At 47.0% G+C, this 24,811-nt stretch overlaps 1 protein-coding gene and 1 non-coding gene across 2 annotated transcripts in view; both read right to left on the bottom strand.

Moving 5' to 3' along the window:
- Positions 1–24,357, bottom strand: part of SVIP (small VCP interacting protein) — a 41,483-nt gene extending 17,126 nt beyond the window's left edge. Inside the window, exons 1-2 of the mRNA XM_085643622.1 lie at positions 24,011–24,357; positions 11,964–12,014 (exon numbers count right to left, since the gene is read on the bottom strand). Coding sequence (XP_085499748.1) covers positions 11,964–12,014; positions 24,011–24,073 — 114 coding nt within the window. The 5' untranslated portion in view covers positions 24,074–24,357. The remainder of the gene's footprint in view (positions 1–11,963; positions 12,015–24,010) is intronic.
- Positions 15,538–15,659, bottom strand: LOC146859868 (U6atac minor spliceosomal RNA). Its single transcript, XR_014979343.1, has one exon. It is a non-coding gene; the product is annotated as a U6atac minor spliceosomal RNA (small nuclear RNA).
- Positions 24,358–24,811: the final 454 nt, after the last annotated feature.

Consider the following 24,811-nt stretch of genomic DNA (forward strand, 5'->3'; position numbering starts at 1 on the left):
GATCAGATTGGCAGAGTTATTTCTTCCCGTTTCCATCTTCTTCGGATCATGAGGAAAATCAAATTTCTTCTTCCTTAGGATAGCATCAGGACTGTAATCACTGCGCTCATTTTGTCTCGACTTGATTATTGTAATGCCCTTTATCTTAACATCCAAAAAAGACATCTCAACCGACTACAAATCGTGCAAAATGCAGCTGCCAGGGTCCTTTTGGGCACCCCAAGGTTTGTTTCAGTGAAGAAAGGACTTTGGAACCTCCACTGGCTTCCGGTGAAACACCACGTGGAATTTAAGGCCCTTTGTACTGTCTTTAAGGCCCTTAAAGGATCCGGCCATGCTTACATGAGAGAACACCTTCAATGGTATGTTCCTGGCAGAGCACTGCGCTCGGCCGAGGCAAAACAAATAAAAGTTCCACGGGTCAAAACAGCCAGTTGGGGGGGGGTAGGAGTTTCTTCTGCTGTGCAGCAAAGGCCTGGAACGGCCTTTCTCTCCACCTCAGAAGTGCAACCAAGCTCCTTTCGTTTAGAAGGGGCCTGAAAACCTGGCTCTTTTCCTAAATCAGTCATTACTTTCAGCAACCAAGTAGGCAGCTCCCAGCGCCAGGACACCTTAGGGTAGCAGTGCGCTTTATAAGCTTTATTAACATAACATAACATAAACATAACACATTGCTATCACCACCACCAAATATGAACCCATTGGCAGGTACAGTGGGAGCAGAATATTGCTTCCTCTACAGTGCTAAAAAACCTTCCACTCTTCTTGCATATCTCCCTGTACCATGCACATAAATGGAAAGTCATGAGTCACTGGCCTTCAATAAATCCATTTGAAAAGAAAATTTTCATTATCATTTAAAGTATATATACTTGCAAGAGGCAAATCCTCCTTCTAGCAAGCCATGGTGCCGTCTCTCAATAAATGTAGATACCACATTCCTATCTGTGCAGCTGCACAGATAGGCATTTATGGCTTATGCCAAGCTGTTTTTTGCGAGTAATTCAATTCAATTCATGACATTTATAGAGCGCACAGCTACCTCCGCGTAGGTGTCCCGGCGCCAGCGGAAAGCTCGCTAGAGTGAGGGAAGACCTAATGATTACACAGCCACAAAAGAGGTATCAAACAGAAGGGTGTTCAGATTGAGTCTGAAGACAGATTCAGAGGGGCTGCAGAGCACACTAGGAGGCAATAAGTTCCACAGTTTGGAGGCAAGATACGTGAAGGAGCGCCTGCCTCTTCTGGCTTTATATGTGGGAAACATGCAGCAACTTGAGGTTGTTGGACCTCAGAACTCTGGAATGGAAGTAAGACTTAGGTCCTCTCCTAAGATAGAGAGGGCCTTTATGAGTAAAGTCTCTGATGGACAAATATTGTGCCTAAAACTGTATTTTCTTGATGTCAGGAAGCCAGTGAAGCTGTTGCAAGTGAGGAGAAACTGGTGAACAGGGGGGGAATCTTCAAGATGAGGCTTGCCGCAGAATTCTGGATAATTTGGAACTGTTGGATTAGGAAATCCGGTAGGCCTAAATATAAACTATTACCATAGTCCAGTTTTGCGGTAATTTGAGTGGGACAACAGTTTTTCAGGAGTCCACCGGAATGAGGTAGAGCATCCTTCTGAGAGATCTGAGGGTGGAAAATCAAGTGCCGGAAAAGGACCTAATTTGGGCTCAAATGCGAGATGTGTGTAGAGTTTTACCCCAAGGTTTCAGACCATCAGAGTTGAGAGAGGGGCAGCCCCCAGTGCAGGTGGCCTCAGAGAAAGACTCAGTGCAAAAAAAAAAAAAAGGATGTCAGTATTTTCTGAGTTGAACTTAAGATAGCTTCCCTCCATCCATACCACCATAGCCTTCAGACACAGCTTGATTGAACTCAGAGTTCCAGGCATGTTTTCATGGAAGGCGAAATAGAAATGGGTGTCATCCGTGTAGGTGATGTCCCGCACCCCCCAGGACTCCACCAGTTTAGCCAAAGGCTCAACGCAGATATTAATAAGGGTTGGGCAAAGTGCCGAACCCTGGAGGACGCCACAAACCAGAGGTTTTGAAGAAGAGGTGAAAGGAGGAAGGAAACCTGCTTGGGAACGATCAAACAAGAAGGATTTCAGCTAGCACAGAACTTGGCCTCTGACACCAATTCTTTTAATTCTGTCAAGTAAGATAACATGAGAGACAGTATCAAATGCTGAAGACCACTCCGAAGCATAATCAACATAGGTGAGCTCTGATCGAGGGTGTTATGACAGAGGTACGTATAGCTAAACCACATGTGCCTCTACTACGCTATCCTAACTACGATTGTGTCTAAACCACGCATTCTTTAACCACACATGCCTTAACCACGCATGCCTCTACCACTTAATTTCGTGGTAAAGGCATGATTGGTAAAGGGATATGCGTGGTGCCCTCTTCCCGCCGTAAGCCCTAAAATTTCATCCCTCCCATTAAAACAAACTCCCACCCACAAATTCAGCCCCAGCCCTTAGGAGTATCCTGCACCCTTCCCTAAGTCCTAAAACCCTGTCCCCCTTTCAAAAAATACTCTGATCCCCCCATTAGATCTACAAACGACACCCACTCCTAAATACAAACTCCCAAAACCCGGCCCCACTTACCTGTTCACATCCAGAGCTTCGTGTTCTGACACTTCTCGCCGCCTATCTGAACACTAGTCTGCTATCTGCCTTAACCACACATCTGCGTGGTTAAGGCAAGTCTGGTTACGCTTGCGGGGAAACGGTAAGCGTGGCTTAGCCCACGTTATTAAGGCCGTTTCCCTTGATCAAGTTTTACCTTTAGGAATTCAGATACCTCAAGTAGGGTGGACTCGGTACTATAACCCAAGCAGAAACCTGATTGAGAGTCATGCAAAAGAATATTAGCTGCCTGTTGACCCTTTTCTCTAGAGGTTTGTTAACAGTGGGGAGAAGAGAAATGGGCCTAAAATTACTGAGAACCTCAGGATCAGCTGTCTACTTTTTTAGCACAGGAAGCAATAAAGCATGTTCCCAGTAAGGCGAACCACACCCAACTCCAGGGATTTATTCATCAACCTGTTGAGGATAGGATTAACCATATCAGCGGCCAGATTTAGAAAAGCTGGAGGGCATGGGCCCAGAGGGGATCCAGATTTGCGCCTCGCCAATTATGAAGCTGAATTAGCCAAGGAAATAGGGTCAAATCTCGTGAGCAGAGAACATGAAAGCGAGGGAACATAGATGACCAAGTCAGGTAAGGTTGGGGCAGTGAATTAGTCACAAAGGTTTTGAACTTTCTCATGAAAGAAATAAGAGAGGGCTGGAGAGAGAGCGGGCTTGAGAGATAGAGGGCTTGAGAGAGAGAGAGAGAGAGAGAGAGAGAAAAAAAGATTGCGCAACTTATTATCTGCCTCAGAAATGGATACAGCAATGAAAGATTTGTGTGCTTTACGAATAGAGGAATGATAACATTTCAGTGAGGATAAATAGGTTACTTTTGTCTTGTTGTCATAGGCTATCCTCCAGTGCCATTCAAGTAATTTACAATGCAATTTTTCAGTCTTAAGAATCTCTGAAAACTAAGGTGCGGAAGGAGATGATCTACTGAAGGAGTGTGTTTTTATGGGAGCGATTGTATCAAATGCAGAAATCAGCCAGTTATTGAAGCTGGAGACATCTGATTCCAATACTCCTTTACAGCTATAAGGATTAATATCTTTAATTGTATTAAACCATCTTTATTGGTTTATAATACAAAGGGTTACAGAACCAATAATCCTGTTTAAAACAAATTAGATGGAGTAATGAAAAACCACGCATTATGTTAAGGTATAATGCGTAATTTTGATCTCCTCCTCCATAGACTTTTCTTTCTCCTCCTTCTTCTTTAAAGATTACATTTATGCCATGGTTTTCTTTCTGCCACACTAGAAACATTTAGATATCACCAGTCTACATGCCATTAGTGTTTCCAATTACATGAAACGAACAACAAAACTAAGCAGCAGTGAAACTTGGTCCGGGCAATAAATCATGCCTAAATGCAGTATGTAGTGGGAGGTAGTGATTCAGTGCCAGCCTGGGGTAATTGCTTCACTGGTTGAGGTCGCTGGTCTATATCAAGTCTATATTCACACTTGATCAACTGAGCTTTTCATGGTTTTGCCCAACTGGAGAAAGATTGTCATAGATCATCCTACTGTCATTCCCCTATCATTATTGTATCTATCGCTTTTCGGCTCTGAAACTATCCCCTGAAGAACCCAGGATCCCCCATGAGCCTCACATGTGGTTGAGGCACTCTCAGAAGAAAAAAAAATTCACCATAGATTTCATGCTAGATTACATTATAGAACTGTCCCCAGTTATGACAGACTGCTACCTGGCTGACCGTTGAAACTGAGTAATGTACATGTCTAATGGTTTGAGATTGTGCCAGAGGAGGGGTGGTTTGAGAGGAAGGTTATGGTATGGCGTTTTCATGAATAGATAAGGTGGGAAAAGAGTGAAAGGATTAAGACAGTGGTCAGTTTAGGCGAGGGGAAACTGAAGACTGGAAATTTATTACAGCACAGAAGGAAAAGATAACATCAGTATAATGGCCTGACGAATGTGTGCAGCTTTAAACAAGCTGATTTAGGTCCATGCCCTTGAGAGATGAAATTAAGGTTTGAGCTAGGTTGTCATGAGGGGTGGGGTGTGAGACTATATGTTGAAATCACCCAAAGACAATCAAGTTTGAGTGGATGATTCCAAAAGAGGCTAAAGAAATTGGCAAATGCCTTGCCGAATTGGCTGCAACTAGGTGCTGGTCTGCAGCATAAAACCCTGTGACTGATAATGGTATAATGAAGCCAAGTAGCTCTGCATAACAGACAGGATCCGGAGACAAAAGGGTAAAATGTATGAATCTACAGACAATAACTGCCAAGCTGCCTGTAGTGCAATTTGGGTCAGGAACGTGAAAGGCAGTGCAGTGATAAGACCAGGGCATAAGGCAGTCTGGAAAGGATACATGTTACGTCCATGACTCAGTTATGAATAGTAAGTAGAGTTTGTGTATATGAAAGAGGTCAGAGATTTCAACAGCATATTTCGGGAGGGATCCTGAATTTATCAATGAGCAAGCTGTTATGGTGGGTGAGTTACCTGGAGTATGCATGGTCAAAAGGTGGGATTAAACCCCTCAAGCTGGTTAGGGAAAATCAGGGAAGCGTTAGGAGTGTTTGGAATGGAAATAGATTAAAGGAGTGGGTGAGAGCCAGGTTTAGATGCTATCTGAGCTCTTCTGGAGTATGCGCTGTTTTTTTTACTGCTCATCTCAGGATCTACTGAAGGAAAAGTTGAAGCGTGGCTAGATCTGGTTGCAGTCAGGACAAGGAAAGTTGTAGAAGGGATTGCCTTAGTAAACCTTTGAAGTGCCGATGACATACCCACTGCGCACGTGCACTGCATATCCGAGCGCCCAGTGGCTTTAAAAGACCAATGCCTTGCATCAGGCTGGGGAACATGACCCAAAGTTACTAAGAAACACAGCGCATTATAGAACAAGTGGGGAGAAGAACAAGAAGGAAGGCAAGCAACTCCTGGTGTTGGTGTCTTGCTCCCATGGCACCAGACCTACTGACAGAAAAATGTAAATAAAAATGAATAAGGGTATTAAAATTGGGAGAATGGTTATAACATAAAATCACTATAACAAAACGAGCAAGCGTGCTCTGCACAAGCAAAGCATCTAGCTTAGTATAAGGAAAATAATAGGTGATACTAGCAATTATAAGAATTCTTGGTGGAGCCTCACTTCTATAATATCTACAGAGTTAGCATGCCTAGTGGCTATAAATGGCCAATGCCTTGCATTGGGCTAGGATGGGTGTGGGCCAAAAAAATTAAGAACTGAAACAGGTTGCAGAACAAGTGGAGAAAGAACAATAATGGAACTCAGACATTCCTGGTGTTGGTGCCTAGCTTCCTAAGCACCTCACCTACTGGCATATAAATGTAAAATTTAAATAAATAAATAAGGCAACTAAATCAGGATAAAAGTTTAAAACATAAAATTAGTATAACAAATGAGCAAGCATGCTCTGCGTGAGCCAAACACACTGTTTAGTAAGGTAAAGGAGCAATTGCGAGAATCCTTGGTGCAGTCTCTCCTCTCTAATCTCTGGAGAGTCTGCAAGCCTTGTGGCTTTAAATGGCCGCTATCTTGCATCAGGTTGGGATGGGCATGGCCCGAAATAACTAAGCAACACAACTAGTTGCAGAACAAGTGGGAAAAGGCACAATAACTGAGCCTGGCAACTCCTACGTCCCTAGACACATGACTGCTTGACAATGCTCCTAAGTAAGGGTAATAGTATTTCATCCAGATGATACGAAAGCGTGGATAAAACAGATGAAAACTGATCATAGTTTTTAAGGTGAACTTATCACAACCGTAAACTCCACTTAATTTTCAGGGTTCAAGGCCTACCCCCTAAAATGGTGTTTTTTTTTTTTTTTAAACAAGGACTTTTTCAACATATATTTATACTGCAATACTGTAGAGTTATGTGAGAAACCAGGACCTGTTGGCAGGGTCCACCCACATTTTGCCCCCATTTTGTTAATACTAGATGCTGGTTTTCTGCCTCTGATTGTGCCCTGGGCTCTGCTAACCAGACCCAGGGCCTGTGCTCTGATCAAAAGTACATGGTAATTGGGTGTGATTCCAATTGGTGATGACAGCCTACCTACAAGTCCCTGGCATATGGTAGGGCATGTAGGTTTAGAGACCCAGTAGAATTCATGTACTTAAGTGTGCATTATTATAGCACCTGATGTCATTTTAAAAGCTGGCTCTGCTCTGCAGGCTACTTTTAAAATTAAATTATGTGCACATTCGAATTTGGAATTAAAAGTACTTCCAAAGTCTCAAACTACATACAAGTCACCCCCAAGGTCTCCTCTAGGTGCCCCAGGGAAAGGGTGCCTTGTAACTATAAGCAAGGACATTATAAGATATGTTTTATATGGCCTGGTGAGGGAAAAACTGCCAATTTCGTTTTTCCCCATTGTAGCACAATGGCTCCATAGGCCAACATGGAAATACTTTATTAAAGTGCAAATACTTAAAGAAGGGAGCTAAGAAGATACTTCAACGTATCAAAATGACAGTTAGAATGAGTCCAACAACTTGCCACTGTTGTAACTATAACTATCACAGAAAATAGGTTATCAAACTATAGTTTCAGTAAGCCAAAAATCAGCCTTCCAGCAGCCCTACTCTGATTGGTTAGCCTATGCCAGGCTGAGCCGAGCTGTCTTAACGAAGTGTGAAGTGGCCTGACTGCAGACAAAGGATTTCCTGTGGGAGGAAAGCTGCAGAGCAAAAGGCAGGTTGGGAGTGGAATAGACAAACTGGTCTTCGAAGAGGGAATGACAGCTTAGGGCAGCATAGGCTCACCCCCACATCCTGCACCTCAGCCAGAGAGCAGCCCCTGTAATCAAATTAGCAGAGGGGCTGGAAGGGGAATGTTAGGGAAACTTAGCCACATCAGTGGGTTGGCTTAGCCAGATGTAGTGCTTTCTGGGACAAGAATATGCCATACTTTGGAGGAAGCTGTCATACGTCTGGGTGTCACCCTATACCCCATTGGTCAGGAATGCCCCCCTGCTTTTCGCCCAGGAACACTAGATAAAAGTGGGAGCTGCACAGCACCTCAGATCCCCTGCCTGAAACAACAAGGAGAAGAAGGACTGCCCTGCTGGAACTCTGATCTGCACCTAAAGGATTGTACTCTGAAGGACTGCACCTGCTGCACAATCTGGAACTACAAGCCTTAGAACTTTGCCTGGCTTCACAAGGATTAAGGAGTGGACTCCCTGAAATCAACAGGCTAACAGAGCGCACCTGCATCATCTTCGCCAAGAAGTCCCCAATCTGGAGTGCGTCCAGGGAACTTTTAAGGATTTGGCCAGCTGCAACGTGGGATTTGTAGTCCCAACATCTCAAGGACCATCTCAGAGATGCTAGACCCCTGGGTTGGTGTTGTGCACACTTTGAGCCCTCAAGAAAAACTTCTGTAAGGAAATCCAGAAGTTTGGAGCAACTTTGGAAAGAGCTCTATAAGGTGACCGACTCGACTTCAAGAGTCAAGTTGGCGATGTCGAGCGCAACCCAACCTGGATTTCGTCCTGCTGAAAGCTCCAGAGCTCAGGATTTCACCAAGGGCTTGCGCTGGACTAAGCCGACGATGTTAGCACAAATCTAGCTTGAGGAAGAACCTAGCCTAACGTCGAGAAAAAAAGCCCTGCATAAGTTTCTAAGTGCAAAGGTAACATTTTGACGAAGGTCGACCTCAAACTTTTACTTTGTCCCAGTCAAGCGCGACCAGATGTCACAAAGTGACAATTTGGGATTATAAGCGCTAGAAAGTAGTTATTCTTTGAAAATTCATATCTCTGGTTCCCTATATTGGATTTTTGTCATTTTGGTGTCTATTTATTCATAAAAATCTAAACTATTTGTATACATTGGTGTTGGATTTTTACTGTGTATTGGGTCTTAATTATTTCATGTATTGGTGTTGGTAAATGCTTTACAAACCTGTCTTGTACGTTAAGCTGGCCTGCTCGTGGTCAATTACAAAGGGTTGAGAATGGGGATAATTTATCGAGACCTTGACTGTACCTTTCAATTGTATTTGTGGCCTTATTACTAGTTGTAAGTCCTGACTTATCACTACTAATGAACCACTTTCCAACATTTGGTGTTCAGCAGTGAGGATACGCACCTGTGTTTAAACTACACCATACAGTAATTAAGTTAAGAGCTTTAAAAATCCTCTAAATTGACTTAGAACAAAAAGTGATTTTTGAAAATTGGACTAAACTATTTTTTAATCCAATTTTTAAAAGAAATCTAAATTGTTCTATCTCAGAGTTGCCAATGTTTTTGTAACTGAAAACTAGAGATACCATGGAGCTAGATCTGGCTAATCTGTTCAAACTCAAAGTAGCTGTGCTTAGGGTACAGTGTAGGGCCAAGGGCCTGCCAGCTAATAAACGGATTACTAATGCATAGCTGGTTATGTCCCTTAAGGCCTGGGCAGTGATAGCTTCGGAAGGATGAAGGGGGCGGTGATGGCCCCTCCAACAACCTCCAGGTGGAGGATGATGACAACTCATCCATTTCTTCTAGCACCAGTTTCATATTTTAGAGCAGATCGATATTGTATCCAGGCTAACTCTACTTTATATGCTGTGGACTAGTAAGTGTGTCCATAAAGAAGGCTACCTATTTTCAGGTATCAGTTTGTTTTGTGAGTATTACTAAAGCATGCAGAAGCAAATGCACTTCTCCTTTATATTACTAACTGCACAGTAAGAATAAGTCTGGATTATGATTGAAAATACAATCTCTGTCCCACTTAGACAGAAGAAGCAGTTGTCAAGACCCAGAATTAGTTTACACTAGTGTTGCTTTCCTCAAAGAAATTATATCATGTCTCAAATACTTTGCCTGGAAAGTATTAACCTCTAATTAGAAGACAATTAGATTGAGATATTACATCTGGATGTACTACTGTGGTCAAGAATTGCCGACAAAGGTGGGACTTGGAAGCCCAAGATGGTGGAAGCAAGTCTCGGAGGATCAGAGACCCGTCACATATATTTTACCAGAATCCCATGACTGAATGGCTAATCTGGAGCCTGTGTCGGCTGTCGCTCTTCCTGTGGTCCATAGGGGTTGAGCCACATACCAGAAGGAGCTGGCAATCTCCTCTGTGAACCGGTGGAGTGGTGCCAGGGCCCAGCCATGAGTGACATGCTTGCAGAGACCACTGAGGGAAGCCGAGCACCGGGTAGACCTCCCTCCAGGCTCCACAGATGACAAAGGGGATGGGTCTGACGGAAGACTTGACCTAACTATGCCGGGATGCATGTGAGCCCTGCTGCTTGCGGTGGATGGTCTGAGTGGCGTGGGGAAAATATGGATCGGGGCTTGCTACCATCCGGTTGTTGTGGCCTCCGTGTAGGACAGACGCGGTTGGATCCAACCCAGCTCTTGTCTCCCTGCTCCTGGCCCCACCTGCTCCCGGGGACCTGCAGTTCAATGCACAAGAGGGACAACGCCTAGTATTCGACATTGAGGGGGCGGCCTCAACCCCCTCGTAAAATACAGAACAGGAGACCATGTAGCAGTGCTAGGCCTCACCGGAGTCTGTGAAATGGGTATACGCGGAGGTGACCCGCTGTACTTATGAGGTATTGGGCTATGGCTGCCTTGGCGGGGTGAGGACCAGAAGAGTTGAGTGGACCCCTGTTTTCCCCCACAGGGCCACTGAGAATATACTCTCTTCTTTCTTTCCTTCTTGGTCTGGAGCTGTGGCATCTCCTATGGTTGAGAGAGAGTCATCTCTGCCTGGTGGTGGGCGATGGTGCTTTGACAGATACTACCTGCCCCATGCAGTTGAAGTCTTGCTCCTATGATTTTGAATATGCGATAGACGATGGGCAAGGACAAATCTCGGACCCCTGCCTAGGGGAAAATTAACCGCTATGCCAAGTATAATAGGGCCCCGGTTGCAGGGGGGGGTGCACTGCACACTCTGACCTCCCGACTGAGAGAAGCCACCATATCTGCCCTTATTTTACAAGCAATCAGAGATGCAAAACTGGTGTTGGAGGACAAGACTGGAGGGGTGGCAGATGAAGTCTCACTACTCGGCCAGGATCTGCGAAAGCTTGCAGAGCGCATGATGGAAGTCAAAACTTGTGTCTCGACAGTGGAGTATGAGGGACCTCTCTTCGCAAGTAGGTCTGGCAATTTCAACACCTGACTGCGGGTTTGAACAGAAAGGCGGAGGAATGCGGAGGGCCACCACAGACAATTAATCTCAGGCTAGTTGCAGTACTGGAGGTGAGTGAGGGTGCCAGACATAAATGATTCTTTAACACTTGGCTGTGATCCTGGCTACCTGATGGGGGCCTGCCATCATGCTTTGTGCTAGAAAGGGCTCATAGATCCCTGGCACTTCGCCCTCCCCCAATGTCCCGCCCGTGCCCTGTAAGCTCTCACTAGTGTAGGTAGTATTTTACAGGAGTATAAATATAATCATATAATCACACAATATTATAATGTTTGAACTGTTTATCTTTTTACCATTCTTGTAATGCTAGTTTGATGCTACATTTCATCCTATTAATAAATGCAGCTCACGCTACACAAAAATATAATTGCTTCAATAAATGTTTGAAAAGCCTATTTCTATCTTTCTTGTGTCTCTCTTCAATTCTGTTTATTTAACTGGATTCTTATGCACAATAAATTCAACTCAGTTTCTTGAAAGTAATTGTAACACACTGGTTTTCTCTTGATTTATATATAACAGTAATGTTGATGTTACTGTATGCTTTAATAGTAATACCTTTATTTGTTTTCAGAAATAAAACCATAAAAGGACAAAGCAATCTAAAATAAAATACATAATCTGGGCAGCATCCTGACAGGCATACTAAAATAGGGACATTAGGTTAAAAATTGTATCAAGTATTAAAAAGAATCAAGGAGAAAGTACATCCAGAGAGTAAAGTGCATAACACAGGCAGTGTAATGTCTGGAGTGGCTGTATCCTGCATATATGAGTTCTATGTAAATGCTTGTTCAAGCTTTGTTTTAATACCCAAGTCTGCATGGACATTTGGGTACCCTGGTCTTGAGAATATTAAAGTAATGTTAGATATTTCCATGTACCTAAAACGAATCTCTATACAACTGCGTAAGAAGTTAATCATACGGGGCCAATTTACGAATAACTAAATCAGGGCAACTCCATTCAGACCAATCTTAAAAAATAAAAAAAGCCTCATCACTTTCCCATTTTAATTTTGACCTATAAAAAGACACACACATAATACATATGGAAATAGAAGATCCCTGAAGAGATTGTTTTATGGTGTGATGCTACTGAACAGCATGTCCCTATTAACTTACTTCCATCTGCCTTTTTTCTGCAGCTTCAGCTAGTTGTCTTCTCCTCAATTCCTGGATGAAAAGTAAAAAAAAAAAAAAAAAACATATTTAAAAAATAATAATAATACTCCATGTGTCTCGGCTAAAACAACAGTACACATAAGCAAACGGAGAAATGGTTGAGGAGGCTACTTACATGCGTGGCACAAGCAGTGCAGCAGGTCCACTAGTGGCATTTGATTTTTAGGTCCTGTGCACACTTTACCAGGGACTTCTGAGTCAATTAAATACGCCAATATTACCATGTTCAGGTGAGAGAGCACAAGCACTTTAGCACTGGTTAGCAGTGGAAAAGTGTGCAGACTCCTCAAGCCAGCAAAAACGAAGTTAGAAAAAGAGGAGGAGGAAGGAAAAAGGTTTAGGGGTGACCCTTCAAAGTGGGCCATTTTCCAACAATTCCAATCAGGTGTAGGCTAATTTTACCATGTTTATGGACGGAGCACAAACACTTTACCACTGGTTAGCAGTGGTAAAGTGTAGAGGTGGGCAAAAAATTCCGCTCCGCCGGCAGAGTTCGGGAAGTTCTGCCCACTCTGTGAATATGAATATGGAGTTCCAACACAACTGCCAACTGCTCATGGCTCGCCAACGTTAAGTTGGCGAGTATGAATTTGACTCCCGTAGCATGATTTTGGGATGCCTACCGGCGAAATATTACAATGCCGATGGTTGCAGCAGGTCACAATTGTTCGTGTTGAGGAAGCTGCTGCTAGAGTAGAAAATGTACTCAAGCAGCGGATTAAAGCAGCGCCTTCTGGTGCGCCGCGTGGTGCAGTTTGTGCTGATGTTACAGTGCAGAACAAGCTCCCGTCACTACCAATCAGCACGAGCAATGCGACGTGACGAATTCCACATGCTCACAGAACTCAGCGGAATCGTGCAGAGTTTTTATATAACTCAGCGGAATTCCGCAGAGTGAAACCTCGTGAGTTCTACACACCCCGGGTAAGGTGCACAGAGCAACACAACCCAAACACATACAGAAAACAGGAGGGGTGAAGGCATAACGATTGAGGGAATACCAAACCAAAGATGTCAGGTCTAACAGTAGCTATGGCAAGACTGTCTCATGGTCATTTAATGCGTCAAAAAAGTATTTCATTTGTCTTCATTTTGAGTGCAGTGGGCATGGGTAGCTGTTACAAAACATCCAGATCACTCAATCAGTCAGTTGATTTCTATAGTGCAGCTAAACTCCCGGGAGGGTATCTAGGTGCTGGCGGGCCCTAAGGTGCTCAGTCGAACAGCCAGGTCTTGAGTGCCCTTTGGAATTCCAAAAGAGAAGCGGAGGTCCATTGCTGCTGAGGGAGGTCATTCCATGTCTTTGCAGCGAGGTAGGAGAAATTGTCATCTGGTTCATACTATTTCAGTAAGACTGTGCGGTTCATACTATATCAGTAAGACTGTGCGTTTGGACAACATAAACTTCAAAACTATCCGGGATTGAGTCCATGCACACCATCAGGATATGTTGACCTTAGCCCTGACTAGCTCACAGTGAACCATCTTGATCCATAAACCCTACAAGATACTGGATGTTAAGTACAACCTCAGAACATGACAACCCTGATTCCCCACGGAAAGAGAGGAAACAGATCTAACCCTTTCATTAGTAAATGTGACATGCCCAAAGGGACACACAAGAAATACTAAAACTGGCATTTCTGCTTAGGTGGGTGCATGGGTATTAGCGAGCGAAAAGGAACCGGAGCGTAGCTGTGTGGAAGGTTAGTGGAAGCTCAGGCAGTGGTTCAAGTAGGCGGGTCCCTGGATGTGTAGAGTCTTATACGCTTAGATCATCAGCTTGAAATGGCAACTGTTATGTATGGGGAGCCAGTGAAGATCTCAAGTGGGGGGTTATGTGGGTTAATCGAGGGAGGTCGAGGATGAGTCTGGCTGCGGCGTTCTGTATGGTCTGAGGTCTCTATAGGAGTTGTGTGGTGATCCCTGCATAGAGAATTTTGGAAAGTCTAATAAGCTGGTGATTATGGCCTGTGTGATGGTGCGCATTGTATCCTGGGGCAGACTTTTGAAGATTTTTCATGGCATGCGCATTGTGAGGAAGGAGGCGGAGGAGACTGTTGACCTGGGACTTTATGGTCAGCTTGCTATCCAGAGTGATGCCATGGTTTCTGGCGTGGTAGATCAGTGTGGGCGATGGCACAAGTTCTGAGGGCGACCAGGAGTCATTCCAGGGAGTGGTGTTGTTGCTGAAGAGTAGTACTTTCGTTTTGTCCGTGCTGGGCTTCAGGCAGCTGTCCTTCACCCAATCGATGCTTGTCATGCTCCTGTGGAAGTTGGTTCTGGTGGTGGGAGAGGAGGCCAGGTTACATGTATTGCACTACTTACTCTGTAAGGCTGCCCGGGGGGGGGGTTGCGCAGCGGCACGCCCCTTTGAGGGCGGCCGCCTTAGTGCCACAGGAAGGCACAGGGGTGGGAGGTCGTGTCCCTGGGATAGACCAAGGGAGACCCCAGCAGATAGCTGCTTCCGGCGGGGAGGAGCCAGGGGGGGTACATATTCTGTCTCCGCCCCCTCCTCGCCCTCTTGTCCGCTCGTTCGCCTTGATGCCGTTCGTTCTGCCTGGTCTGGCGTCGGGTTTTCGTGATCCCGGTGAGTGTTGGTGGTGACGAGAGCGAGAGTCGGGGGCATGCAGCTCAGTGTTAGAGCTCATGCTTTGCATGTACGAGGCCCCGGGATCAGTTTCCGGCATCTCCGGACTTTTTTTTGCCATGCTTGTCTTGGGTTTTTGGGCAGAGAGCTAGGCTGGTATCACGAGGAAGGAAGAGATATGTCCTCCATATGGGTGGAGGACCCCGCTTAATCTGTCAGACGTTCGCCTTGAAAAATCCTTTGAATTGGGGTTTTTCTCATTTAAAGTTATCTGCCCACTCGTGCCGCCTGCAGTCTATAATTAGGCACCAGTCCGACCTTACGGCTCGAGGAGTCTGGCCCGAACTGCACGGGGTCCGGAGAGTACATCCGGAACCTCATGCTTTGGTGGGCTGTGGATTTGTAAAAGTACCTGTAAATTGGGTGTCCACACTTTAATATCACGCATAGCATTATTTTTTCGGAACGCAACTCACCTGCCACTCCCACCCCCCAGAGCAACAGCCCAAAACGTTAGTGGGGGCTCGCACAGGAACCAGGCTGCAGTCCGGAGGGTTTGACCCTAGCCCCGGTTCACACCCCAAGTAAAACCCAGCTCAGGGATTTCGTGGAGGAGGGCCCGGCAGGGCTGGATTTAGGACGGTGCGACCGTGGTGCTAACTACTTGGGGGCGCCGGGTTTGGGAGTTCATTAGCCCTTTGAAGCTCCGGAGGCAGCGCCGCTTTCCGCGGCGATTACCAGGTCTCACATGTGGGTCAAGATAACTCGTGATTAATTTTCTTCCGGGAGAGAGATCAGCATTTTGTGGAGTGGAGGTTTCGACTAAGGGGAAGTTAGTGCAGAGGGTCGATGTCCCTGATAAGAACGTATGCCAAGTAGATTACAGAGTGCATTTGATGTAAATAGGTCAGCAGGTTACTGTTTTCAAAGGAGGCGCCCCTTGTTACTTGCAAGTTATAACTTAAGTCCGTATATGTGTTGTAAAGGCCACTAGGACCTCTTCCATCCTTGTGACGGGGAATGCTACCTCCCCTTTCATACAACACTATGCGTACATACCAGCATGAGAGGTAACTGGTGCTAAGAAAGCGCTTGCTGCCCGATCCGGGTCAAGCTCGCGCTATGCAAACTCCCGCCTCCCAAAATTAACCTTTATCCAACAGTAATCCATGTTCTATTAATGTATGGTTAGCGGTGTGTATGCTGTTATAGGATGAACGTTTATAGTTCACGGTTGAATATACGGACTTTTAGGCATGGTCACTTACTACGTGGCGTCTAACCATGTTTTTATGCACAGCAGGCATGATGCGCGCTTTTATTAATTCCACTGTGGGCTAGAGAGGCCGGGTCAGGGGCCCCCTCCTTTCTGGGTCAGCACAGTAGGTGCTGGGTCAAGGGGCACTGAAGCGAATTATGCGGTGTGTTCCACAGCTCCAGGGTTGAGTCCACATCCGGGTGAGGGGGGGAATTTACGCATTTCCCACTCGTTCGGGAGTTGTCTACATTTGACGCTGTGTGGGAGGGGTCCCGCGGTTCGTGGTTAGCGCCTAGGCAGTAAGGGAGATGCCATCTTGGTTTGTACATTTATGTTATGCATTCGATCGATGTGAAATAACTTTAGCCAGGCGGTCGATGCCCATAGCTCTGCTTCCTAGTCACGCCGGGGCACTCTTAGTAGTGCCCCTTTTGGCCTCCAGGCATGAGTTCCTCATGTGCACGTGACCGGCGGGGGTGAGGGGGGGCTACTACAGCTCGGCAGGTTTGAGTTGGACGCGCCTCGGGGACGCGGCCGGTGGCTGTGGTGCTTGTCCCCGGGGCCGAGTATTGGGTTATCGCGGCCATGCGGTCCAAGGCGCTGGTTTCGGCTCAAGTCTCTCTGGAGCCGTAGGTTCGACCCCACCGCCGCCATTTGCGGGCATTTATTTATACGCCTTCAGTCAGTACTCTCTGGTGGGCCCACATAATATTTCATTAGTTGTTCCCCCGGAGGCGGGCCTAGTGGGTGGGGGGCTACCTCGGCACGGGACGCTCCCCCACGCGACGCGCCTTTGACTCATTGCCTCGCGTGCTTATGCCCTGCATCAGCACACCCGCAGCCCGGTCTCCGGGGCGAGCTTTTACCCCCCCCCAACCCCCCCCCCCCCCCCCCCCCCGAAAATGTAGGTCTATACGGTGCTCAGGCACAGTGCTCCGACTTCTTTCGGGGCGGGTTCGTGCGGTGATTCAATTTCTCCCAGTGCGCGAATTGTACTTAATACGGCGCTCAGGCTCAGCGCTCCTACTCAGTTCGGGTCGCGTTCGTGCGGTGTATACTCTCTCCCTGCGCCCGTACTTGTGCGGAATTTGGTGCTCATTTACTGCGCTCCAGTATCTTCGGGTCGTGTTCGCGCTGTGTCTCAAGGGCAAATCACTTATCTCCCCGCGGCAGATATTCATGTACAGACGGTGCTTATGTACAGCGCTCCAACACCTTCGGTTCGAGTCGTGCAGTGTCCCTGGGCAAATCACTTTAACCCAGTGCCCGAATATGCATGTAAGTATGGTGCTTTTGTACAGCGCTCCAACACCTTCGCATTCGCGCTGTGTCCCTGGGCAAATCACTCTATCTCCCCGGGCCCGCACTTGTCAGCACTAGGTGCACACCGCCAGCTGGCTGCTGCTTTCCATTATCGGATCTAAAAAAACAAAAAAAAAACCAAAAAAAAAAACACTGTTTTAACCTCTCGCTTCTCTCTTGGATCGTGCCAGGTGTCCGGCAGACCGGTGGGTCTCGCTCGGTACTGGACGGATATCTTAAGCGTTTCGTAATCTTTGCACATTTCACTCTAGCATTGGACACTACCATGCTAGGTGTAGCTATCCCCCTGTAGGGCATGCTGGGAGTGTAACGTCACTATGTTTAGCTAGTAGAGTGCTTTAATAAAGGCAGCATGGCGGGAGTATGTATGGCGCAAGATAAGGGGCCGCCTAGTGTCAGCCCTGACAGAGTTTTATACGAGTTAAGCCTTTACGCGCTGAATTGTGAGGTCTTTTGGACACAGCTGGGCCGGTGTCAGGGCAAGGAGATTGGGGCGGTCACAGTCCTTCATGCCCGGGTCTCGAAGTATGGGCGCAGTCACATGGGCAGAGCTCCTGGTTGATGCAGTTCTTGAACTTATTGCCAGTTGGGACGGCACGACGTAGTGGGAGACATACAATATTCGTACATCCTCCAGTCACCTTCAGTAGACCTGCCGCCCATTCCTCGCGCGCGCCGTTCCCCCCTAGCCACTCATTTCTCATGCTTTCATTACCTCTCCCAGGTGCCGCACCACCAGATGTGCGGTACCCTTCCTTAAGGTTGGGGTCCCTTAGGGACAGAATTTGGCAAGCAACTAATTTTGTGACCTATAATCGGGTAGTTATGTTGCATGACCAGATCCAAATTGCCACCCGTTACTTTTATCCTTCAACGGATGTGCTTGTTCGCAGTAATGGCCGCCCCGCACGTGAGGTGCATTTACGGGGAATCGAGCGTGGCGCTTGCTGGCAACACGAGCAAAGGTATATGGCTTCGCGCTTTACCAGGAGCTATTGCTCAATGGTACGTCTTGTACTGGTGGTTGTAACGGGCCACACAGGACAAGGGTTTGAGTTCCGCAAAAGCTGTCAAAGTGTCATAAATTGGCAAAATTTCTAACTCTTCTTTATAGTCTAAGTAACGCTGCAATAATCTCGGCGGGCCGGTGCCCGGCCCCGCGCAGGCCTGGGAGGCAGAGTGATTTGAGGAAACAATTTCAGCCGAGGTACTTTGCTGTATGTGTGGGAACGAGTGTCCGCCTCTAACTGCAAGGGAAAATGCCCTGGGTCTCACACAGAATCGGCTTTCATTCGGTTTAAGGAGATGAGTATTGATAATGCGTAGGGATTGTTGGCCCAATTCTGAGCTTTAAGATGTGCTGCGATACTGGCACAATTGAGAGATGGAGTTTGTGTCTCTTGTGAGGATAATTTTCCAGTTACAGTTGCAGCTTCATTAAAGGTGTGATTAAAATGGTATCTAAAAGGAATGTCGTGCCATGCGGCTGATCACATACCACAGTCAGTCTGCCCTTTCAAACAGCAAACTTTTCGCACCAAGGGCCCTCCTGCTTCTGGTGCCTTGCGGCAGGGGTGCGATCCTCTAGGGGTTTTTGTTTCTCAAACTGATGCAAGTGCTGAGAATTTTTCGCCGTCGTCTGGTTTGGATTACGCTTGCGATAAAGTGTCACTCATAGGTGCATTCTCACGAATTACACTGACTTAGGGAACGGTCACACATAGCAGTCTAAACTTTGGCTGCTTTGTTCAATGTGTTTTTGAACCCAGATCATCTGTGTAGGTTTGGCTGATGCGGCTATTGCATAGCACCCAATCTTTGCCTACTGGTCATACAGCAGTATAATTGTTCTATCTGCAGCAGTCTGTGGGGAATGTCTGAGAAGTTTTGCAGAAATGGTGAGGGAGGTCAGGTTCGGGAACTGGTCCCCGGGGCATGGTTTGGGCCATTATTCACGTTGATGGTTTCTTATTTACGGGCACATTACAGCCTTGGGTACAGTAGCCACACGTACCTCTGCTTTACTGCTATATTTAATAACGCACAGACGGTAGGTGCATTATGTGGTGTGCAGTTGATAGGCGGGATGCATTAGTGTTAGAGCAAATGTTTGGTCTCACGTCCCCTTCCCTTCCACAGAGGTCCCAATTCTGTCGTAATGCCTTGCTCCAAGCTGAGTTCACTAATTTCAGAATTCATCAGGTCAGACTTCCACAGTTGACAAAGAGTAACTGAGCAGAACCTCAACCACTTTGCGCTGCAGGTCACGGTTCGTTGCTGAAGATAGATGATAGCTCTAGCTCACTGAAGGTACCACATACTGGTCCAGTGGCTACCGGGCTGACCATTGCCCATGATGTTTGTATTAATTGGGGGTTTCTGAAGACCTCGAATAGTCGCACGTACACACAGGTACTTGGCAGCGTTGGCACTGGGAATAGGTGAAGGAAGCTGGAGTGGTTCTTGACGGGTGCCCTGGCCTGACAGTTATTTTAAAATTATGCACTGCCTAAAGTAAGTGTGGTGTGATACAGTGGAATTTATTTCCGTTGTCGTGTGCTGCACTGTTTGACCAATATTAGGCCATAGATGAGCATGTCCATTGAACAACAGTCCCACAGTGTCGAGGTCAGCACAGGATACGTCACGTGTTTGAGCAGCCACGACATGGGCCATGCTTCGCAGACGCCTCACACAAGCACACAATTTGATTAATTTCATTATAGGACCACTCAATGCAAATACAGTTAGGGGCACAGACTGAGGGAGAGTTCTTTCCCATGATGGGGTTGACTTCTGGAGCCAGCGAGACAATTTGAACTATACCGGCAGTCAGCATCACAGGTCCCGCCGCCCTAACATGTTTCAGTAATGTGCATGGGTAGGTTGGACATGCGCCGTATCATTGACGGATTTCGCTCCCACTGTAGTGTCATTTATAGTCTTGGAATGTCACCCACAGGGGCGCGGTCATTATGAAAATGTCATACATAGCAATATGAAACCTTGGCAGCTAGGGATGTAGGCGGCGGGCCCTCGTTTGGCTTGCTACGTCGCTTTAATTGTGGCCTAGTTACCTTATGGAAATAAAAGTATCGACTGACAATGGTTTGGCTTGTGGTAATCTGGGATTTTCAGTGAATCCTCGGTGTCCTGTCCGGCGCATGGGTGGCGGGCGCCGCGAGAAGTCTTTTTCGTATTTTGCTTTGAGCGAAGATTTCGCTGCTTGGCCATCAAGGCCTTTGGCCACCAGGAGGTATGCAGGTGGCCCTTATCAATGTCTTATTGAGGCATGTTCTACTGTTGACAGATGGTAAAATGGTTGTCAGTTTTGGCCTGGGGTCGGCAAGTATGGTTTCATCTTTCACCTACCACTTGTGCATTATTGGCCTACAAGCCAAGAAATACTTCACAGGGATCTGCTCACACCAATGTGGGCCAAGATCACACAAAGCACAGGATGAGTGATTGGTGTCTGACAGATAGGCGAATCATGAGATAGATCCCTGAGGTAGCGCATACATATCTCAGACTAGATCAGTGATATTATTCTGTCTGGTTGCGTTTGGTTGCTTGGACAGGTATCCGTGCACCTGTCCAAGTGGACATGTACACGGCGATAAGTGGTTCAGTTGCTCCAGTTATTCGGTTAACGGGCAGGTGAAGCAGCAGAACTTCGATGGGCTTGGGTCTGACCACTATTTCAAGGGCGGAGCCTGGTAAGCCCACTTAGCAGCCCGTCCTTGAGTTAGACGAAACAGGTACCATTGATGGGAGTAACGGTAAAGGGCAACTTCTTCCGCCCTCCAGCACTGGCTGGCAGCTATGCAGTTTGTGGAAGTGGCCTTCCAACAAGGGCGTTGGTCCATAGGGTTGGGGGAAACTCCTGGGAAACATTTTGGGCTACTAAGTAGCAGGAGAACTACGGGCATTCCCAGTATTCAACAGAGAGAGGTATTTACGCTCTGGTTCCCCCCTGGGTCACGCTGTCCTGTCTGCTCCCTGGTATGCGAGCAGAAGTTTGGGAGGGCAAGGCTTCACTTAGGGTGGTGACTGTCGGAAGGTGATGGTTGTACTCCGACTAGTGCTAGATTCAGCCATGTGAGGTAAGAGGAGGTAGAGCGGGTTTGTCAACTCTTAACTACACTCGCATGGGCACTTCCTGGCTGGAGTAGCTTGGAATAGGTCTTGTTCTTCAGCCAGGCAAATGTATCATTGGACCGTCGCCTATCTTTAGGCAGGTCTATTCAGTCATAAATCCATGGGGAGTTTAGAATGGATGGGGGCACATGTCGTGTTGGGGCATGATGGCCTCTGGTAGGGTATTGGTTAAGACTTGTTTTGGCTGGACCTGGGAGAAGCCCGGCAATAAGTGGTTTCTGGCTTCATCAGGCATGGTCTTATACACGCCGAGTCCACAGGGTGTTTGGAGGGAGATGGGGTGCACCTCTCTAGTTTAGGCATGGATCCTTTCCTGTGGACCGAGGGGAAGCTTTGGCTGCAGCAGGTTGTAAGGAAATAGGCTACCTTGGTGGGGGGGCCCTGGTAGTGACGGTGGCCACTCCCAAGGCTGTGGAGGAGTTACAGGGCGATCCAGGGTCTGCACATACCAAGGGGTATAGCATGCAGCAGCACCGCGTGGTGCTAAGCCAGGATACCCAGGGATGTTTAGCGTGTCCACTGGAAGACCGACGGCGCCCCGCTATCCGACAGGCGGTTGTGGGTCTGAGCAACCGGGGGCTGCCATGTATGCTCCGCCCACCCATCACGGGGGGGCGTGTGAAGCAAGTGGACTGGTGGTCCACGGGTGGGAGGGGGGGACCCTCCCAACATTAGGTATACACCAATTGGCGTTGCCAAGGTGACTCTAGGCTTATCAGACGGGCAGGCGGCATAGGGGCTGGCCTGCCCTGGGATCGCCCGTAAGATAACCCACCATGTTTGCATATTGCTTATGCTAATAAACCTGCAGCAATATTTCACCACTTACATTCAGTGTCGTGTGTTTTTATTTATGTACTTATGTGTGTTGTGATAACTGTTGCCGATATTGGCACTATGTAAGGCTGCCCGGGGGGGGGTTACGCAGCGGCCCGCCCCTTTGAGGGCGGCCGCCTTAGTGCCACAGGAAGGCACAGGGGTGGGAGGTCGTGTCCCTGGGATAGACCAAGGGAGACCCCAGCAGATAGCTGCTTCCGGCGGGGAGGAGCCAGGGGGGGTACATATTCTGTCTCCGCCCCCTCCTCGCCCTCTTGTCCGCTCGTTCGCCTTGCCCGCCCATCCGCTTACCCGGCGTCCGGAGGGACAAAGGGGGGGCCAGGTTTTCTAACAATTCTCACTTTGTGTTGCAGGAGGAGTTACAGGGCGATCCAGGGTCTGCACATACCAAGGGGTATAGCATGCAGCAGCACCGCGTGGTGCTAAGCCAGGATACCCAGGGATGTTTAGCGTGTCCACTGGAAGACCGACGGCGCCCCGCTATCCGACAGGCGGTTGTGGGTGTGAGCAACCGGGGGCTGCCATGTATGCTCCGCCCACCCATCACGGGGGGGCGTGTGAAGCAAGTGGACTGGTGGTCCACGGGTGGGAGGGGGGGACCCTCCCAACATTAGGTATACACCAATTGGCGTTGCCATGGTGACTCTAGGCTTATCAGACGGGCAGGCGGCATAGGGGCTGGCCTGCCCTGGGATCGCCCGTAAGATAACCCACCATGTTTGCATATTGCTTATGCTAATAAACCTGCAGCAATATTTCTCCACTTACATTCAGTGTCGTGTGTTTTTATTTATGTACTTATGTGTGTTGTGATAACTGTTGCCGATATTGGCACTAAGCAATATACACTGGTAGCAGTGCATTGCTGCACTCGACAATCAGTGGAAAATATAATTTTCAGTAAGTGAAAATACTATTGGTCACTATAAATGACGGTGTGAAAGTGATTTTCTCTAATTCAAAACACCCTTTGAAATGGGTAAAGCAAATACTACTTGATCTCTTGTCTTTAGCCAGAAGTGGGATACACAAAAGAGGATCTAAATGAAACCTGTAAGTCTACCGCTCAATTTCCTCGTTCAAAACAGAGACGAACTATTATTCAATCAACACACCCTCTCCTGCCACCTGACATGTCTTTCTGTTGCCTGTTTCTGTTATACATTTGTTACCCCTTACTGCGCCTCCCTTGTTTCTGACTCTGATGGAGGCACCCAGTTCTCTAGGAACAACTGTGTTTTGTTGTACACTTCGTGCTTACTGAGGTTTGTACAGGTTCCTTTGTTTAAACCGTACGTAATCCTGTTGAACATGCTAGATAGTATTACCGGCCTAACTATTTTGGGTATATATTGCTATGCTACTATGTTGTTCATTGGTCTATGTAATGCACTCCAAAGTGCTTGGGGTTGTCGATACTATATAAAATTGCAACAAATGAATACATAAATACATACACACGTTATTCAACATAAATTAAGCAGAATTAGTTACCTCCATTTTAATCATGAAAAATTCAGTGAAACGAAGATTCCATTTCAATAAAGGTGATTTAATGTGACATAAAAGTGTGGGCATGGTTTTATAAATATTTTGCACACTAACTTATGCGCCAACTGTTGCATAGGAAAGCAGTCACAATGTGCTATTAGAGTTTAGTGCAATAATCGAAAACTGTAAATGGAAAGAAAATAAATACTGACGAACATGACACAACTATTACAGGAAACCGCGAGGAAACAAGGAATACAGATATGGTGAGGCAAACCAGCAAATGATAGTAGACTTTCCGGGAATGGCTTTGCTGCATGCACTTACCGGGTCGGGAGTCTCCACTATATCTTCAGCTGCTCCTCCAAGGCATGGCAGGCACATCCCCATAGTCTCAGGCAATCGGCCCCGTTTCGCGTCTAAAACGACTAAAGCAACAACGCTGTCAGATCGCAGTCTCGCCCACTGTGGCAGTAACACCTGTCACCACATAGCCAGGCTGTACGGAACAGCATATGACTCGGACCCCGCCCCTAGAAATCGTAAACACTAGACGGCGCGTGTAGGTGGCCGTATCCGGGAGGAGGGTTCCATCGTACGTAGGCAACGGACTAACAGAGAACCAATGGAACTACAGATTTGGATTGTTTACTCGCCTGCTCTATTTTGCAGTCGACGACATAATTTACTCCCAAGATGGCAGCTTCCCGGAAGTGTCTGCTCCCTTAAAGGAAGTCTCCGGCTAAAATCTGTGTTGAAGCACTATCCATTTTTCTGCGTTCGTGTAATGTGAATGTCGAAAATGGGAAATCTGCAAGCGGTGTTGCTTTGCTGCAGTTCCATCTACCAAAATCTTACTTCCTGAAATCAGCTTTTAGCTTGCCTCTGAACAAGGGTTTTGTGTAGGAAGTAAATGCAATGGACACATCTGAATTTTGTTTGGTAGGTGGAACATTTCGACTGGAGTGTTTAAATTTTTTGTGTATGAAAGTGTGCAGCTTAGTTCTTAACATACGTTTGGCAAACGCTGGGTACAGAAAGAAGAACACTGAATTATTCAGTGGTTTTAAACACGTTATTATCTTTTGCAACATTTATGTACCGTTAATGACCCTAAGTTGGTCGGTA

The sequence above is a fragment of the Triturus cristatus genome, chromosome 3_1 (genome assembly GCF_964204655.1).
Source record: "Triturus cristatus chromosome 3_1, aTriCri1.1, whole genome shotgun sequence".
Taxonomy (NCBI): Eukaryota; Metazoa; Chordata; class Amphibia; order Caudata; family Salamandridae; genus Triturus; species Triturus cristatus.